The sequence below is a fragment of the Varroa jacobsoni genome, unplaced genomic scaffold (assembly GCF_002532875.2).
Source record: "Varroa jacobsoni isolate VJ856 unplaced genomic scaffold, vjacob_1.0 scaffold_233, whole genome shotgun sequence".
Lineage (NCBI taxonomy): Eukaryota > Metazoa > Arthropoda > Arachnida > Mesostigmata > Varroidae > Varroa > Varroa jacobsoni.
In genome coordinates, this window is record NW_019213135.1 from 342,729 (window position 1) to 362,532 (window position 19,804).

The 19,804-nt window shown below is 39.6% G+C and overlaps 3 protein-coding genes across 6 annotated transcripts in view; 1 reads left to right on the plus strand and 2 right to left on the minus strand.

Annotated features, from left to right (window-relative positions):
• LOC111273870 (uncharacterized) overlaps positions 1-2,958 on the minus strand; it is a 37,530-nt gene extending 34,572 nt beyond the window's left edge. The window contains exon 1 of the mRNA XM_022855875.2: positions 2,859-2,958. Coding sequence (XP_022711610.1) covers positions 2,859-2,907 — 49 coding nt within the window. The 5' untranslated portion in view covers positions 2,908-2,958. The remainder of the gene's footprint in view (positions 1-2,858) is intronic.
• LOC111273871 (Succinyl-coenzyme A synthetase beta subunit, ADP-forming) overlaps positions 1-19,804 on the plus strand; it is a 76,629-nt gene that overhangs the window by 49,659 nt on the left and 7,166 nt on the right. Inside the window, exon 1 of one of the 2 annotated variants that reach the window (XM_022855878.2) lies at positions 17,449-17,772. The exons of the other annotated variant lie outside the window; for it this stretch is intronic. Coding sequence (XP_022711613.1) covers positions 17,719-17,772 — 54 coding nt within the window. The 5' untranslated portion in view covers positions 17,449-17,718. Of the gene's footprint in view, positions 1-17,448; positions 17,773-19,804 lie in introns of those variants that run through there. 2 annotated transcript variants of the gene reach the window in all.
• On the minus strand, positions 8,720-17,319 carry RagA-B (Ras-related GTP binding A/B). 3 transcript variants are annotated; one of them, XR_002688086.2, is made up of 9 exons: positions 16,678-17,190; positions 15,893-15,992; positions 13,153-13,283; positions 11,877-12,131; positions 10,956-11,078; positions 10,718-10,771; positions 10,122-10,275; positions 9,731-9,898; positions 8,720-9,029 (listed from the first exon to the last, which is right to left on the minus strand). XR_002688086.2 is itself a non-coding variant. In XM_022855880.2 (9 exons), exons 2-9 carry the CDS (start codon positions 16,687-16,689, stop codon positions 9,801-9,803), a joined length of 927 nt encoding a protein of 308 aa, XP_022711615.1. In that variant the 5' UTR covers positions 16,690-16,738; positions 17,252-17,319; the 3' UTR covers positions 8,720-9,800. The 3 variants fall into 3 exon arrangements, 1 of the variants encoding a protein (XP_022711615.1); XR_002688085.2 differs by having other exon boundaries at positions 8,720-9,250; positions 16,678-17,189; XM_022855880.2 differs by adding an exon at positions 17,252-17,319 and having other exon boundaries at positions 8,720-9,898; positions 16,678-16,738.

Genomic DNA, 19,804 nt, shown 5'->3' on the forward strand with positions numbered 1-19,804 from the left:
ACTGCATACAATAACAGGCGACTTCACAGGCGAGACAGTTTTAGTCGTGGTCTTGACTGAGTAACTTTTAGATAGCAATTCATTAATATGTTTACGTAATTTATATGTTTATTTAAACATATAAATAAATATAAAAAAAAGGTCATCTATCATATATATCCTGGTGTACTTAACATGGTTCTTTCTTTCATGAAAATCTATAAATGAATTAACTTGCTTCTTCCAATATGAGAAGACTTACTTGATATAAAACCTATGAAGACCTGTTTGCAAATGGAAATACCCACTGTCGTTTCCGCTCACTGATTATTTGCCCTTTGGCGTACCGAGTAACCCTTAGCATATCTGTTGCAGATACGTGACAATGGAATTTTCTCGCGTCGTTCTTGGTTAACACGTTTTATCGTAAGTTACTGTTCTCAAGTCATAATATGGCCCGGGAAATTACCCAAGTTCATAAAAAAAAAGGTATATTATCAAGATAGGTTGCTCAAGATACCCGTTGTGTTGGGACTGGCCTTAAATAGGCCTACGAAACGAAGTCGTAAACAAGCAAATCCGCAAATCTGCTAAATAAATGCGGTAAAACTTGATCGAAATAACTCTACAACAGAGTTACGTGACTCAGCTAAAAGAGATTATAAAAGACATTCCTTTGGCTAATAGAAACTATTTATTGACTTCGTGCTCTTTCAATTAACTAACCAATTTAAACTGTATCTCTCAATCATTAATAGTGTTTTTTTTGTGTATAAGTAGATCTTCCGGCCCTATTTCTATCCAGCAGTAATAGAGGAGCCTGATTTTTTTTTATTCCCGAATTACAGAGAGACGAATTTTCCGTTGTCTGAAAAACTTAACTGTTAAAAACGGTCTCCTGCTCTTATAGCTAGGTTCGAAACAGTAACAGACGCAACATCTGAGCAAACATGAACTGCATCCCGGCTTGAGAGGTCTCAGCCTTTTTTGCCACCGGTCCTGCGTTCTGTTCTATGATTTCGTCTTAGTTCTGAATATATTCATTGTTTGAAGCTCTCGGCGTCTCGATCCCACCTACATCCACTCCAATCGTCTTCGAACTTAGAATCAGTTGATCGCACTCGCTGGGTCCACAAATAAATAGCTCAATAAACAAGGGCAATCGCTTAGGCCCCATTGGTGAAACATGCGAGATCAGCAGATGGTTAATTAGTCGAGGACATATTAATATTTTTGCCAATGGCGGCAAAGCCGCAACAGAATGCGACATATTGCTGTTAATCTCTAATGTCACTATGATCATCCTGAATCAAACTCAGAACGGTGCAGCTTAGTGATTCCGGGCTGATTCTGTTACAAATCACCTGGGCAGACATTTTCTCGTTGACGTATGATTTAACATAGCTGGAGCAAATACCTGTTATAATCTATATTTATTGGCCATCAGTTTTGCCTTCTTTATTACTGCGTAGACATGTAATATGGCGTCTGAATACACACAGTTATATATCCTTTCAAAGCTTTCACCTGGCATCAAAACTGCAGGACCAAAGCCCATGCTATCAATACAGATTATACTGAATAATAGCAAACGGTGCCCAACACTTGCGCAAGATCTGAGCCGATTCTGATAAAGCTAGCAATCAGCTGATTTTCAAGGTCTTGCTTGATCAAAAAGAACATATCAGCACAGATACGAGCATTTACGATTGCATAACACCTAGCCTAGGTGAAAATTATATGTTGCCTAAGACTAGGGTGATTACACCCCACCGCAACCAGTCTTTCAATAAATTAAGCTAAGTATTTCCGTGATGCTTCGAGGAGGTTCTTGATAAAAAAAAAAGGTACACTATTCATTAAACATATTGGAACAACCAGTGCACACAAATTGATTGAAAGTCTTTCCAACAATCTCGTAGTAACCTTAAACTAATACATATATCACAATTTGTGTAGAATTATCGTTCGCTGTCGTAACATCTGGACCGCTTCCGACGACTATGGCTACGCGAATTATATCATAGTCGTAATACACGGGCGAGTTGTCATTCCACGCTTAAACTTTAAAGCTGCCCAGAATAGGACAATGTGGGAATAAATATTCGGTGAAATACAAAAAGTGAACCTAACACGACTTTATTTGTCGTCTTGAAATTTCTATTTGCGGTACATTTAAATGGTCTTTTTTCCAGTCCATTAAACAGTTAATCATTCTCTACCCATAGCTTCTGTTGCATGTAGCAAGAAACATTACCAACGCGAAACAGCATTGTCTATCTTGAAATATGCGTATCTATACTCACGACGTATTTACGAAAGTTGGGTATGCGTCGATTGCTCAGCGTGTTCATTTACTTCAACACTGAGCGGCATCGAACCGTGACTGCTGAGGTATATAGATATGTACTGTGAGGGTATATAGATTCATAACGTCTTACTATTCATCAGTATCGCATAAGCTGTTTGAAGAATACTGGTTCCACCAGGCCGTTATTTTTCCATGGTAAAGTATTTATATACTTAAGCAACTAAAAACATGCCTGCAGTATTAATGAAACGAATGTTTTTAGCAATAAACCCATTAGGTGAACTCTTCCCTAGTTATTACGCTCAGGTTATTAGCCGGGTAACTAACACGCGGTAACTTTAGCGCCCGTCGTGTCCTTTAGCGTAGGCCGACGGCGTTAGCACCCAATAACCGGTGGCTGCATGGATAGTGCATTGCGGCGTTTGCAGTAGCGGCGACAGTGCTAGCCTACGATTCACCATTTTTCTCTACTATCTAGGTATTATTAATAGCGCGTAGACAATTATACTTTGGCCGCTTTGCTTACCACGCGCTTTTCTTTACGTTCATACTGTCTTATTTTACCTACCGAGATCGACCGGTCTCCAGCGCATCCTGCGAGCCTTCTTGCCGCCCATGTTTCGCCTAGCTGTTGACAACTGTTGCTTCTGACTTCGGAATCAAACGTTCTAATGTAACAACATCAACAGTGATACAGGCTTAGTCACGAACATACACACACACACAGTAAATATGATCCACTGAAACACTGTGAAAAGGAAGGACGAAAAGTAGTCTTGTGTACCGTTTGTGTCAATGTTTTAATCCCAATAAGCTGAGTCGCGCACAACGAGAAGCAGATTACCTCACAGACTTTACTCTGCTTATCTTATCCTCACTCACTCACTCAAAAGAGGGATGATCACCTCAATGACCACCCGAGGCCATACATACACCCCCGCTACGTATAAACCCCAGTAGCTGACCGACCGTTTGTACTCGCAACAGGAAATTGTTCTTACCGGAGCATAATTAGCGGCGGCGGCGCGGTGAACTGGCAATAGCAAGAAAGGACCTTGATTGTACACGCAGAGAACAAAGCCTTTGAGCGAATAGTACGAATATGAATTAGATCGAACACCAAGCGCGGGCCTGTTTTCCTCTGTGGGGTGTGTATGCTTACTTTGCGAAAGAACGACCTACATAGACGATTGTATTCTATGGCAATATTACGCGAGTGGATCAGCACGAAATTCTTATGCACAGAAAATAAAAAGTAACAGACAGACGCAGAAACACACAAACAAACGCACATGGAGCACACGTCAAACTTCACCCGGCAAAGGAACGCACCAGGGGCTGCTGGTCCCTTTTTTACTCTCCCAAGCGCGGCAGCAGCAGCTGTAACGGGAGTACCTTGAAATTGGTTGATCAGTACTCCGGTGATGCTAGTCGCCGCGCGTGCTTGTTGCTCGAACTTAGCTCAGCACTGCTTCCACAGAGAGAAACACACGGACAAGCCACACATATTCACACGTTCCCTGTATCACTACTCAGTAGATGTATATCGGCAACGATAATAACAGCTGGCACAATCACAACGTGCGGGGAACGTTTCTTTGCGACTTCCTTCTGCTGTTGCTTCACCTACTAGTGTCTCGTTTGACTGGCGACGTTCGAACCCGATGATCGCGCGACAGCGGTACAGTCGTCTTCCGTCGTCCTGTCGTCTGTGTCGTTTTGTACTACAGCTACAGAGTCGATATTAAAGGTGACAGTAGCAGCAGCACTAGCAATTGTAGTTATAATGTATCGTGAAGATCGACTGTAGCTGCTCCTGTAGCAGCGGAGGCGATAGCGTCGGCGGCGGCGGACGACCTCCACGCGAACCAGCTCACGACGCGTTTGTTACCGCTGTTATTGCTGTGACCGTGTTTGTCTCATTGGCTAGTGCGGTCAGTTTCGACAAATGTCCGACGCCTGTCGGGCAGCAGTAAACGCCAGGGCAGATGGGTGCTGACTTACGTTGTCAGGCGGACAACTGACCGAAGCAAAGTCAAGCTACAAAGGAAAGTCAGTGAGAACGACAAGTACTACTCATAGCACCGCGGTGGCAGCACCAGCGACGATACCGAGGGCAGCAGCACCACTTCTCGGTGCGACTGCAGCACTTCGTCCATCGCTCAGCTTGAATAGATCTGTACGGCCTATAATTTTCAGTGTAGGCTTTCCTTCATTGCCTTTTCGATCGACCACTAGCGCTGGTGTTGCCTACGTCTGTCCTGTAGTAACACCAAAAATTAGATACATTTTTAGAGAGAACGACGGAGGATGCCGCCAGCAGCGGCACAAGCGACACGGCTACGACAACGCTGGTAACAACGGGCAACCATGGAAACGCTCGGTAGCCGCGCTCCTAGGGGCCTCTGCCTAACAGTCTGCCGCAGAAATCATTACCGCCACAATTTGGTCTTAGTCAACAGACAGAGAGCCCCTCACTACTATGATTAATACAATTACTACTAGTAGTACGACTGTTGCCGTTGTCATTATTGCGGTTAGCGCATATTCAGGCCACGGAGGTGGTCTGTAGTTGACGGCCGCCCGTTATTCGCGGTAGCTCGTTACTATCGGCGCAACGCGGTCCTACTGACGATGGTCGAAGGTGACATGCCGTTGCTGTCTAGTGATGGCTACTCTATTATATCAATATATAGCTTGAGTTCTTAAAAGATGTACACACACACACACACACACATATATAATGTGCCACCTCACAGTATGCAGCTATATATATATGCATTTGTTACCAATAAATATTGGCGTAAGGGTATGTGCTATGAAATGTCTTTCTTTCTCCATATATCTCTCGACCGTTTTTTACCCTTCCTATATACGGCTGTATCAAAACAATCAGTTTCATGCACCGATGACCACAGCTTTAATTTCTATCTTTTTTCGTGCCTCGCGTACTCTGTGCTACTCAAACTATTTTGCAGCATCGACTATTAACGTTCGCGCTTGGTTCGTCTTATATGTTCGACTTAAAAGACAATACGCTCATTCTGACTGAATCTCTCGTAGTCGTCCGAACAGAGGTAGATAGCCACAATGATCGAATGTCTCTCAACACGACACAAAGCGGACGCTAGAGTAAACCGAACGGTGCTTGTTGTGGTGATGCCGCTGCTGCTGCCGCCGCCGCCGCCGCCGCCACTGCCATCGTTAAACATTCGCGCATAGTCAGAGAAGACGAAGACCGACTACAAGAGGGTGTGGGTTAACAGGAAACTATGCCGGTCTGCCTATTTGCCTGCACCTATGTGGATGTGCGTGCCTCGTCGTGACGGAACGTGCTCATCGAGACAAATAAAATAGCAGAAACTCTACGGGAAGAATGGAAAGAGAGGCTTAGAAGATCTCGGTCAGCAATAGCAACGGGTATGAGAACACATGATGGCAATCATAAAAATTAAGCAAAGAAGCTATCCGTAATGGCAGAGAATAATCAAAACAAAATGGCTAATAAAACAGTTACTATTCTTAATCAAAGTTTATTGCCACCTTGATCGGGTATTCGTATCGCAATAATAATAAACGTCCAAAAAATGTTTGTGCCAGTCTCAGCAATGGGACAACTATCAACCACCAACAATCGTACTAGCAACAAACTACGATATCTACAGACACAGGTGTTCGACTGGTTAATAGTAATCTTTAGTGTGTCAAAGTACGGTAATAGAAACCTGTGTCGAGTATTTTGGAACGAAATTCCTATTCGTATTGCTGCATAACTCCCCTTCTACTCCGAGCTTACAATCGCCTCTGTGAAATTTAGGCTGCTGGCATAATCGATTCATACCCCGAAATGCCTAACTATTTTCAAAAGATTCTCCAAGGTTTTCACGATCAAAAAAAGTACGACTTCAAGAACAACCCCAAATAATTCCTCAGAACACAACCGCTTTAGTCGGAACTCTGTTTTCGATCGTAGGCATCGATCGTAATCAATCACCAAGTTCAAGAAAACAACACCCATATCTGTTTACTCCAATGAAATTTCGAAATGTCTAGCAAGCTTAGAATCGTTAGGCTTAGTTAGCATTTCAATTTGCGCTCTGAAAATCGATATCCTAGCTTCTCTATATGTCAGCCATTGCCACAGTAAGTAGTCGCGCGCGTGCTGCAATGCGAAACGGTACAAATGACTAGTCCTGCCATAACCTATACGTGTAGCTTCTGATTTCCAGTGTGAAATGAGCGTCCGCCCACGCAACGCATGTCTTCACCTAAGCTGCCAGTAATCGGTAGCATAGGCGCAGCACCTCCGATTAAAAAGATGTAATTTCGACTCGTAAACGGATCGCTATAGCCACGGCTGAGTTTTAATATTCACAGCTCACGCAAATTATAGGTCAACTAAATGACATAACTTTCAGCGCTTGCCATGCCAAGTCAGCCAGACACATGGCTGGCTAATGGCCGCATTCTGAAAATTACTGAGCTGAATGGAATAAATCCAAGAACTAAAGCCGATCATGTCTACTATTCGAGTACTACTTGAGCGGATCGTTGCTGAGTGTCTCAAGGTAAAAAAATTACACTAGTCACATATGCGTGAAATGCCAGCTGCAGCTCTACAGAGCGCGTCTACGCGTTTAGTGGAAAGAGCAGGTGAGCTCTTGCGTATAGAACGGAAGGCCACAGATGTATGTCACATGGAGGGGACGATCCGTTACGACGAAAGACGGAACTAAAGGATCGGAACACTCTATCGGATCGCTTCCTCGGCTGGACAGCGAACGCTGTCCAGCCGAAGAAGCGATCCGATAGAATGAAATTAAAGGTCGAATCTGAATTCTCGCTTGACTGCCCCTGCTCGATCAACAAAGTGCATGCATGGTTCTGGCAAAGAAGCAGTGAAATAAAATCAAAACGGCAAACTCATGAAAGCTGCTGAACTCCGCTGTCAAATCGTAGAGCATTCGTTCAAAAATGAAGGATTTGAGGGAAGTTATTTAAAACAGAACAAAGCACCACACGAATGCTTAAGCATCTAATCAATGCTTGTCCTGACGTAACTGCAGTTTTCAGAATTTAGCAGATCTGTACCACAGCAGTAAAGGCAGATCCAATTTCTATTGTTTTTTATGTAGACAAGAACATCGACGGTCAAATGTTTGCTTGTCATTATAGTAGCCACATAGATTTCATCTTTTTTGCAATTTACTGAGCTTTTTCTGAAACTTTTGCCAATATGTACGCCGCCCATGTGGTCAGTTTACTCTAGTACTCGTTAAATTGCCTTCGAATATTCCAAGAATTATAATGAAGAGAACATCTGACGCTTTAGATACCGTTTAGGTGCTGCCATTCGACTCTAACGATGTTTCATCCGAACAGCGATATAGCAGTGCACAACAGTGTTACGTCATAAGAAAATAAAAATCGGCACGATAATATCAAATCATAATCGAACCAAATGATGCACATCTTTTTTACTCTTCTGAGGAATACAATAAACTCTAAGCGACAACTGACTCCATCTTCTTGTTTCTACATGTTTTTTTCTCTAGTTTTTGTTTATGACTAACTCATCCTTCGCAATGCTAAACCTGACACCATCTCGTTATTTTTGAAAGCAACAAACTCTCCCCTAAGACTGTATGAGCTTTCGAACGGTCTACAGTAACTGATAAACGTGCCAGATGCCTATGGCACGACTTCTTTCGGAGCCGTAGGAGACTCCCTAATAGAATACAGGCGGCCCTATCTAACCATATCTACAGGCAACAATTGAGCTTGTTCACTGCAAACCGGTACAATACTTGGCATACTATTTATAATATACAAGTTATGTTGTGTATTTACAACGCGAGACTAAAAAAAGAATTACCGAATTTGCCAAATTTATATAGGTATACAAGGTTTTCGTTAAGATATTTGAATTATCTAAAAAAACAGTTCTATATTTTTTACGTAAACTCCTTTCCGTTTTTCCACAGAACAGTACGTGCACATACTGCAACATTGTCGCATATCTTTAAAAATTGTTTGGCAAATTATTATTGGCACAGCACATTGCACATTACAAAAGCTGGCTACTCGCACAATTTGCTATGAACGAATAAGTCATCATTTCAGAACGCCTTTCGATCAATGGCAAAAGCACTGGGCGGGCAATAATAATAATACGACCAGTATCGTAATCACAGACCGAACGAAGCTCATCACAACAAACTTAATATCGAGATATACACTTAAAGTATTAAATTAGTAAACAGTATATAGACATACAGTATGAACAGCTGTAAGTAATGTCCTGCTTTTCTTTATTTAACAAACGATGTTGCAATATATAATGGTTAAAAATGACTCACACAAAAAAAAAGCTAATTTTTAGAGAGCATTAATTTAATTCACTGGTTTATGGTTAAGAGATACGAGTCAAACGGTGTCATTGCATTTATTTCCATGCATCTATTGACTATCTACACATCTGTTGGCCAATATCAACGTATCACACGCAAACGCTCATTCCTTTTATGGTTCTTTATTTTTATTACCATATATCATCTTCATAATAACCTACTCGAAAATACTTCGCATATATACACACAGACAGTCACATCTAACAATGTTCGTCGCTATCAGCGATCAATTTCATTAACTTGATTAATTTCTTCTTCGCGACGGCGTCCTTACAATGTTGCTAGTTCGAGCCGGTTTTTGGCCAACGTCAAATAGACCCAAGCAGAGACTGTAGATTTCATAATGAAACAAATACCACCAACCGTGATATATATAGTATAGAGGAAATTATAGGAATAGGGACAGAAACTAAATATTAAATCTAGAGGATCACAGCTAACTGGCAGCTGATACGTTTAACGATTACGAGCCTCGAGACATGTTCACCGATGCCGTTACCATCGCTGGACAGCGACAGTGTTTAGTAGTGTGCACCTAGCTCCCCACGGTCTAATGAGAAAAGAGTAATGTTAGCCCGATACGTTAGAAGATTAAGAATAGAACACGAACAGAGAATTTATATTTGAGTATATCGTCTTTAAATCAACAGAAATGAAAAACTAGGGAGCAAGGTCACCTATGTGATACGTCATTAGATATGCACGATTGCCAGTACAGGCGTTATGACCACATTTAGGCAGGAAATTGTAGTCATATTAAAGACCATCATCAATCCCAAGAAAAGTCCCTCAAATTAAATGAAGTCCCATCGGCTATGTGCTTACGCATTTTTTTTTATACGTGATCCATTTTTCCGACTGCCAAACATCTAGTAACATTCAATCTAAATCCTTAATAGCTCGGGAAAACTTTCGTCTGTCAACGGAAATATTGCCCGATGTTAAAAAAAACATCTTTACCAGAGATATGTATAGGCATTAGTCAGTATTACCCGAATGACCGCTCGTATCCCACAAAATTTCTTCAGACCTGATTTGTTTGGCTGCTCACGTCATCAACGAGCGTTTTCTGCCCAGAAAACTTCATCCGACACCTTCATTCATTTACGTATTTGGCTTCCTGCACCGGCCCTAACACCATCAAGTTTGTCGAAGTGTCGTTTTGCATTCCGAATGTTCACCAGTACCGACTCGGATGCTGCAAAAAGCGAAATTATAAACCCGCATTAGAACAGGAAAACCTACAACAAGGTACAAAACAATGTAACAGCGTTCATGTGGTTTTTCAATTGCATTCCGATTAGTTTTAGTGCATCAGGCCACAAGGCGTTGAAGTAACCCTCGGTAATATATAAAGTAATTGTTGGAACGATTGTGTTCGCATAACTGGGTTTAAATAGCATAACTGAAAAAAAACTTACGGATTGAAGTATCAGATATAATAACCATGACATAGGTGTTCTGGGTAAACATCTCGATGAAGGCGGCAAATGAAGAGTTGCGTACTTCCATTGACTGGAACTGTGATGCAAGTTTCGAACAGCTCAACTTAAACTGCTTGATGATGTTTGACACCTGGAAATTATTAAACAATAGCCATATTCTTATATTAGTTTAAGACCTCCTTGTGGAATAAAACGACTTATAATTCAAATATTTGTTACAGAGAAATTGCTTGAAAAATCTAACGACGACAATGAGATATACCAGAAATGCACGAATTTCGTAATTATCTCCGATAAAAGTTAAGAAAAACCAACAACAATTAGTATAGCGCAGTAGTTGCTTCTATATCTTCGACTATATACAATCTTATATACAAGCTATAATTGTAAAGGGCATCAAAGATTAGAATTTCACTAAGACGTATTTCTTTTTCAAATGACAGCGACTCAGTGAGATTGTGTGACTAACGGTGCCATAAATGACCCAAACCTAATTTGGCTTATACAATAAATTAAACTACGAGCCAACTGCGGTAGCAAAAATAAAATTCTTGAAGTTCAAGTCTTACTACCTTTTCGAAGCGGTGTATATCTGGATGCTCTCGTTGCTGCTGATGCGAAATAATCTGAAATGGCCGTAAACAAATATTTTACTAACACTAAAATCTGGTAAGATTGTCTTCTTAACCCCGTGAAAGTACAACCATATTATGCGCTACTATTTTTGACAAATACATTTGACGTCTTTATGGGAACGAGTGGTCGACTTAAAGGTAGGATAATACGTAATTAGAAACTTCAGCGGCTTACCAAGAACGTAGCCCTTTCGAACAGCAACACCTCGTCAGCATTGATAATTTTCGTAAATCTGTTTAGACTTCGCTCCAATTTTGCCACGTTTGGCACAAGTGTGTACACGATTGATGACCAAGCCTGAACAAACAATATATTTCAGCAATAATAATTTTGGAAAGACAAACTTTTTCAAGGAACTACTTAGGAGACACCAATTACTAGCCACGAGTTTACGACTGAGCTATAAAAAAAGACTAAATGAGAATTTTCGTTTTGAGGCAGTCAACTAAATGTACTAGCAAATGTTCTTTTATCTTGTGTTCTTAGTTTGCATGATCTTATATTCTTGTTCACGATAATTGCTATCCTAATGTGCAAGTTAAGCAAATTGAGATTCAAACAGACAGGTTAATAAGCTATGGGTCAAGCTAATAGTCACAATTAAAAAAAAAGTCATTTACACGCTCTACAAGTGGGCGCATAGCTTTCTATATTCAAACACAGGAGTGGAATAATGTACGAAAATAATGTTCTCTACACTCTCGGTACACGAACATATCATGGTTGAATCAAACGTCACTCAGCAACAATGATAGCTCGAAGCCTACTTTAGTTGACCCCATCGTGTTCTACCTTGATTTGATAACGCATTGGACATCCATTAAGTAGTTAGTCGGAGAAAGACTAAGGACTATTGCTTTGCTTCACTAATATATCAGTCATATTAAGTCTCAAAGGCTTTTTAACTCTACTCCTTAACACAAATTACTTTTAACAAAATATGCACCATTATTCTTTTACATCAATAAATACAAAGGTAGTCAGAAGTGTCTGTGAACAGAGTCGCTAAATTCAAAACAGTGAAAGTTAGAAAAACAAAAAAAAAAATACTGAAAAAGGCTAGACTGAATAAGAATGGAATAAATGGACACATACCTTGTACAGCGTCTCGTCCCATATCGACGTAGAAAAGCACACGGGTAATATCGGGTTTGACAATTTTGTCAGGACTGATACTCGACCCTCAAAAATATTTTGGCGATCTTTCTCCGAAACAAGATCCATTTTGTGAATAAGGCAGAACACTTTGGCTTGCGGACTGTTCGTCAGAATCGCTTCTAGACAACTTTGGTAGTAGACGTTATCTTTGTCGTACTCCATCGAGGAAACGTCGAAAACGTAAATAAGTACCTGCCATCAATGAATGTCAATGGTAATACGTTACGACTTGTTAAGACTTTTCTGTACTACAGCTTTACAGAGCGGTTAACAACATATTGCTTGTATAAACGTCGTATACCATGTTTTTACAGAGGACGGTCTAAATCAATATATAGAGACGGTGATTTAGTCAGTAGTGACATCGAAAATTCTAGTAAAAACAACTGAATATATTTACATCTTTCGTTATTACTAACTGTATACATATAAGATTTTACCTAAATTTAACATTAGTAAAGTGACTTTCTTCATGGGACTTATTGGCTTCACCTAGTTTATGGCCACCTTTTCGCATACATCTGACCCTATACTTTCAACGGCAGCAGAAACGTTCTCTTGAAGTTTGTTTATTGTACTTGGATTGTTATAGTAAACCTGTTCATCGTCACTCCGTCTGGAGATCAGTCTTTTTTGAAGTGATCTTTTAATAAAGCATTATTAGTTGCGTGGAGGGGTGGATCATACTGCTGAATAATTTTTAAATTTTGTCTGCTGAATTTTTTTAACAGCCTAAAGTGCAAGGAGACCTCAGATCCTTTTCTGGCAGGGAACAGAACTTACAATTAAAATACAAAGGTCAATGATCCCTTCGCCCACGTACCGGACCACATAGTAGTTTTTTGGTATGTAAACTTCTTTCGTATATAGCCTGAGGATTTTAAGTTTGCAGGGATCCACGGACGAAATACAAACTTAGGGAAATTATATGTGCGGCGCTTTCAAAGATAGAACTAGATAGTTGCCAAAGAGTGGCCAAAAAACGGATAATTGCCATGAATAAAACAAAGAGAGTAAATGCATTTCTTTTTTCTGTGGCCATGACTGTATTATAGCATAATATGGATACACTAACGAAATACCTACGTGTGTACAAAACGGATAGTATTGCTACGAAAAATATTAGAAATTATCCTCCGTTTCTATCTAATAATGTTGTAAGGTAATTCTACTATATACGAACGCTCAATTAGAGTATGGTAACAATATTAACCTCAACGTTCAAAAAAATCGTGTCCCGTTGTGCCTGGAAATAGTTCTCCATGAAGACCTCCTGACCTCCACAGTCCCACAAGTTGAGTACAAGGTTGCCAAGGAAACGTACATGAGCGTGCTCCACATCGACTGAAATCAGATCGAGAGATATGGTTATTTTGTTCTAACCGACACAATATGAATTATAAGCGGGCGAGTACTATGAATGTAACACATCTGCAAAACAATATGTGTTTTCGTTAATTTGCACGAGCTGAAACAGCACCTAGACATCGGCCAATCGGTCGTGACGCGGTGAAAAGCATTTTAAACTTGTTATTAATAAAGAATATACAAAGTGTGATACTAACGTTTTCCCAAACATTAATTAAGAGGTGTACTGATAAACGATTTTAGTTTTTCAGTTAAATTTGTGGGGCAGAAGTATTGCAGTTCATAAAAATATCCACATATGACTTTCACCTCCAAACTTATTAAAAGTAACAACAAATTGCAAAGAAGGGGATGTTGGCAGTATCGTGATGTCACTAATTTTTTTCTTTTTTCAAAACTTTCTTTTTACGTTTGAAAATTACGGTTACTAGATTCAACTAGTTTATGACTTCCTCGTATGAAAAACGCCGTAGTAACAATACTAGGTATTGTAATCGATACCACTGTTCAACTTGCGACTCATCCGACTCATCAGGATAATTCACCATTGCTTCAATTTATTGGAACCCTCATTACCACAACCAATGAGATATTTCTCACAAATCTAAATCTTTTGATTGTCTTGGTGAGCTTTTTGCATTCGCAATCAATTTTATCCCAATCGTATATATCATACTTATGGTGGTAAAATTTTTTATATCAGATACTTTTTTGATATTACGGATTGAGTTATAATTAGGATTTCTGTGAAAGATCAGCAAATACCCAAGACTATTTTTTAAACGAAAACTTTTCTTTGTTTTTAACACCAATTCAAAAATTTAATACAACGACACTACTTAGAATTCTACTAGCTCTAGTAACAATCTCACTCGATCATTCTCATCATCATTCGAAATAAAACAGAAAATAAATCGTGTAAGTCCTTGTCTGAACCACAACATTGAAAAGAAGAAAATAATGAAACTACTGTAGTTTTTAGTGAACACAGTAGTAAAGTATTTAAAATCCTCTCGACCCCGATTTAGATTATAAAATCAGCAGATAAACATAGAATCATTGCGTACACTACAGTCATAGCAATTAGATACAGTAAGCGATTTCGTATTAAAACTCCATGCGGTACTTTCAAGTCGCTTCAATAATTATCATGAAAAAAACGATATGTGTACTCGCTTTTAAAGTGGTTAGAAATCGCTGGTAGTCAAAGATGCCGGAGCGGAAGGCAGTAAAAAATTCAGTACAAATTTCTGGAATATCTCACATTTTTTGTAGCAAAATGAACTTCATGTCAAAAATATAAAGGTCATAATATGTTTTTGTTTCTGATAAACCTAAAACGTTCGCCATAATTAACACATATATGAGATGTCCCAGGAAAATTTATACACTGTTCAACAGGTCATAACTTTCCTACTGCTCTTTTACTTCACTATGTAACTTACAAGAAACTATGAGTGGACCAGGATGAACTTTTGAACAAGGAATATGTATTTATTAGTACGATTGGAAGAATGATATATAGCTAAAGTACAAAGCTAACATCGTAGGCAGTTTTAGGCAGATAAACCTACGCGACTCACAATTAATCGGATAGATGGAAAAATTGTGGAATATTCCTAGAAAACGTCCCGGAAGATTAAGAACATCAACGAATTTCACCTTTAGAAAAAGAGTACTGAAAAATTATAGTGATACGTCTTACACAAGACGATCAGGTCGTGAGCATCAGCAAGTTAATGTCCATAGCATTTCAAGGAAGTCGCATTCTGACAATGCTACATGCTATCAATGAAGATCATTCAGAGTGAACAGAACTATTTTGGAAAAATTGAACAGGATGCATGGTTTTTGAGAAAACATTTTCTACAGTAATGAGGCTATATTCAAAATAAAAAGCACAATGTGTGGATATAATTGTAGTCTCTGGGCTACTGCAATCCAGGAGAACATTATGTAAATACTAGGAGCTACAGTATGATGCGCCATATCAAGCAAATGATTAATTGGATCAGGTGTTTTCGACAGTACAGTGACCGATGCCACCATGCTAGTTGAATTTACCCCAAGATCTCCTTTATTACGTGTACCAAACGACTTTAATGAAAATGACAAGATTTATTCTTACAGGATGCAATACCTGCCCATTCTCGTTACTATATAAGAACATGCCTTGATGAGAACCTTTTTAGGCAGATAGGCCGAATGAAAAAATTCCCATAAAAAATTCCGCCCCTTTTCGAAAAAAACCGAATCGTTTTCTGGGGATACTTTAAAGATAAAGTATCCCCAGAGTGAGAACTGATAACACTCAAAGATTTAGAAGCAACATTCAAGCGGGGATGTGCCTTAACATCAAATTACGTATTTTGTTGGAGTTATGAATCAATGGTCTACCATTGTCTGTAATATATTAACCAGAACAGCCTGCGGAAGGTGGAAAAATTTGACAGTTCATGTATATCCTTGTGCAGTTTAAATATTAATTATTATTAATATTAAAAATTGAAGTTAAAATTATTCATATACGGAATACGCTTTTTGCGACATATAAATGTACGCGTAAAACGGTAACAGAAACATACTTGTCGGCCCAAGTCTCCGAGTATCCCTGGCGATATAGTTGGCAAAGATAATTGAACGCATGCTCGTTTTTCCAGACCCAGACTTTCCCATCAAAAGTACCTGAAACGAAACAAAAAACGATAATACTTTTTGCTTTTGTATAATGTAAGCACTTCTGAAGCAAACACTAATGGCATAATCACTGTCCGGTTCGAAGTACAATATTCAATACATGTTATAATTTACACTGAAGTTTTAAACACAACATCTGTTAATAGGTGGATCTTATAAAGCCTCTAAGTGTTATACATTTCCAGACAACAGATACCTTTATCAGTAATCTTTAAGTGATACCTGCTTGCGTCTGGCTTTTGTGGATGATAACATGCCTACAATAAAAAATATTGAACATGCATTTTGGTAGTGTCAAAAATTATAATAAGCAATTTATTTAGTGCATTATTTTAATTCGCATAGTGTGTTCCTGTCATCATCTATCTAAGCTTTCAAAATTCTTTTTTCTACAAGTTTCATATGTGCATCATCCAAAAACCCAATCAGTTACCGCGTAATTAATACAGATATAGCAAAATGACCCCCTAAAAACTTCAAATCAATACTTAAGATTAGTTATGTTTACTCATAATACTTGGAGTATTGGTAAATCATGCTGGTGACGCATTGTTCTCCTATAGCAACAGATTTTTATTATTATCCAAGCATGGAGATATGATTGACTTAGGTACCAATTTGCATAGCACAAGGTTCTTTTGCTGAGGCTTAGTGTTCCTAATCATCAACCTACCTTTTTCTTCATGGTGATAAATTTGCGGTCGTTGTCACTTTCTTCTCATTAATATTAGCAGCTAAGCCATTGGTTACAAAGAGACAGTAAATAATAAGCACAGCGCAGAATCGTTTCACATGGATACTTTCACGCACACGCTTTGTCCCACAATTCCGTCCCTTCTCACTAGGTGTGGGTCATTGTAATCTCTATCCAGCTGCCTTTATACCTATCTGTCTGTATGTTTAATACAAATAGTAGCTTTTTATTACAATACCCTCTAGCAGCAACGCCGAGTTACCGACGCCCCTCTCTAAATCACATGTCGCCTAAAAGCTGAACCCGACCAAAACAAAGTGCTCTCTGTATTTAGCGCGGCAATCAAAATCTTACGTCGCGATTAATTACAGATCTTTTAAACTGAGTTGACTCTAAGGGATTCGTTAACATCTTTCGAGATTAACGGCCAGACAGCTACTGCTGTGGGGCACTCCTCGGACGATTCGCTCCCACAACGAAACCAAGTGTGCCTATACCAGGAATCGAACATACACCACTATGTATCCATAATACTACTAGGGAAATACGTTACCCACTAAGCTACCACGGGGACTTGCAGATACCCTATTCGAGCTGCCACAGATATAATGGTAGCAGCAAGAACAACAACTTCCCGTCTTTCCCGGTCGTTCGTCGTGTGTGTCAGCTGATCGGCTCCTTGACTACGACCGTGGCGCCACCTTTTGATTCACATTGTAACCAAGCGGCGTTTCGAGCGATTGTCAGAGACCATCCTTGTCTCTCTATTAGGATAGGGTGTGCAGCGGCAGATGCAAGGGAGACCAGTGGGTTATCTAAGCGAGGTGTGCTCACTTGGCCTGCCACTCTAACCGACACTTACAACTTAACCGACAACGACGACAATAATAGCAGATTTTGTGCAGTTGTTTACCTGTGCATACTGGATGGAAAAGTGTTTCTTGTGCGATCATTTAAATTTTTATTAGTTCTCCGTTCGACTGATTGTTAGGATATATCATCAACATATCAGCGGTCGACATGTTGAGGCACACGGCAAAGCTCGGACGGGCTTTGGTTACCCGTAAGCTTGAGGTGGGTCCGGGTCTCGCTAGAGTTACACAAGTGCAGTAATTTGAAATGTAGTTGAATGCATACAATCAAAAAATTAAAGCCGTTTCTCTGTAATCTGATATAAGTACGTATAGATATGCATGGTTCTTGAAAAAGCGAGAAACAAGTTAACTGGCTCTGTGCTAGGGTCATCGAGGGCTCGTTGACATTTAGCAGGAACATGGATAGAAAAAGGGTGTGTGCGTATATTGCATATACATATTTATAGGGTCAAAAATACGGGAAGACCACTTAGGGTTCCAACCTACTAACCTTCCAATCGCCGAAAAGGCATGTTGATACGGTCGTTGATAATATTACGATATTAATGATCTTATTCAATGCTTTACTCTCTCGCTCCATTGCGCGAAACCCGGAAAACCGCTCAAGGGTAATGGTAATAATGTGAAAACACCGCGCATAGACGATTTCGACCTTTTTAGAATTAGCTTTCAAGCGAGCTAATTAAATGTGATGGTCCTCTACTTCATTGAAAAGAAACAACTGGATAGTTGTGATCTAATAAGTTATTTTGCTTTCATTTTTTGCAGTGTTCTTTGTATGAACCTGCTTTGTGTATACAGCCAAAACGACTACTGACATTGACTCAGCCAAACGATCTTGGCCGAGTCGAGCTCAGTAATCGACACAAACGAATAAATGTCAAGCGTCTTGGTGCTGACCGGACGGCTTTTGTCTTTTGTTCCCTATGACCTTCTGAGCATAGCATATGGAAAGCTAAGGAAAAAGCAAAAAATGCACACATATGGAAGTGCTATTAATTGTGAACATAGCTATGCTTATAACCTCCCAAATGTCGTTTTTTTTATCTTATCTGTGTTGTCGGGATCATGTCTACAGTATTTATTTTGTTTTTGCACTGGCAAAATGGTTAGACGGTGTGCTGTTAACTAATTGACACTGATTCTGAGCAAGCAGAAGCTGCAGTGGACCACCATTATTGCTATCATAAGATCTAAGTATTTCCAACGAGAAGCACGTATCTATTGCAATGAACTGAAAATTGAAACTATGTCGTCACAGTCATCAATATGACTCCCAGTTACTGCGAGTGGCGGTTTCAGGATCAATTGTTTCCGCTTTCTCAAACAGGAGCGGGTAGGGCCACTCGTTCGAGATGCGTTACGTTTTATTTATTAACAAGAAGGATATGCGCAAGATAGACGCAAGTGCTTAGTAGTATTGACATATCGATATGCGACAATCAGTAATGAACAAGGCGGTTAAGAGTGTACTGCAGACTTTTGTGCTATCGTTGGCCTTTTCGGTGTGGTAGAAAAACTGGTACTTTAGATTTTCGATACTACATATTCGATACTATGATAGTTAAGCACTGTTTCAAACCGTTAGCTCCTGTCAATATAAACGAAGTACTTTGTTCCGAACCTAGATTATCTCGCGTTCCCCTAAGTTTACTAGGCAGACCCGTTATCACTCCAAGAATATCTCATAGGAACCAAGTATGGGAATTTATGAGCGGCGTGCGAAATTACAACCGCAATACCTTAGTTAGTGAAATAATGCGCAAAACTGAGACTGATTTAATAATCAAATGCTTAAAGACTTCTCTAAATAAGATCTCTTATAACGTTTTTCGCTTCGTTTGTGACATAACATTAAGGCACGGATTGGCCATAAATTAATTACACCTTGAGTTCGTCTTGGTTGCATTTTAGTTCTGTAGTGACAGTGTGTTGATCTCTAGATGATCAAAAGCTGTAGCCACACTAAAATTGTCCTGCCGGAGCATGGGGGCGCTGTACCCAATGATTTCGAATCAATCAATTTCGGTCGTGGCTTTAGAACTGCAGTCTGTTTCCTTAGAGCGAAACTTCGTTTCTATAAAACAGATCGATGTAGCGGACTATGTCATTCTCCTTCGACGAAGGCAAATTCACAGATTTCAATGGTAATAGCAGAGATGACAACGTTGACGCTATATGTTATTAAGACGGCTTTGCTAGTAAAGGCGAACCAATAATTTATAATAAAT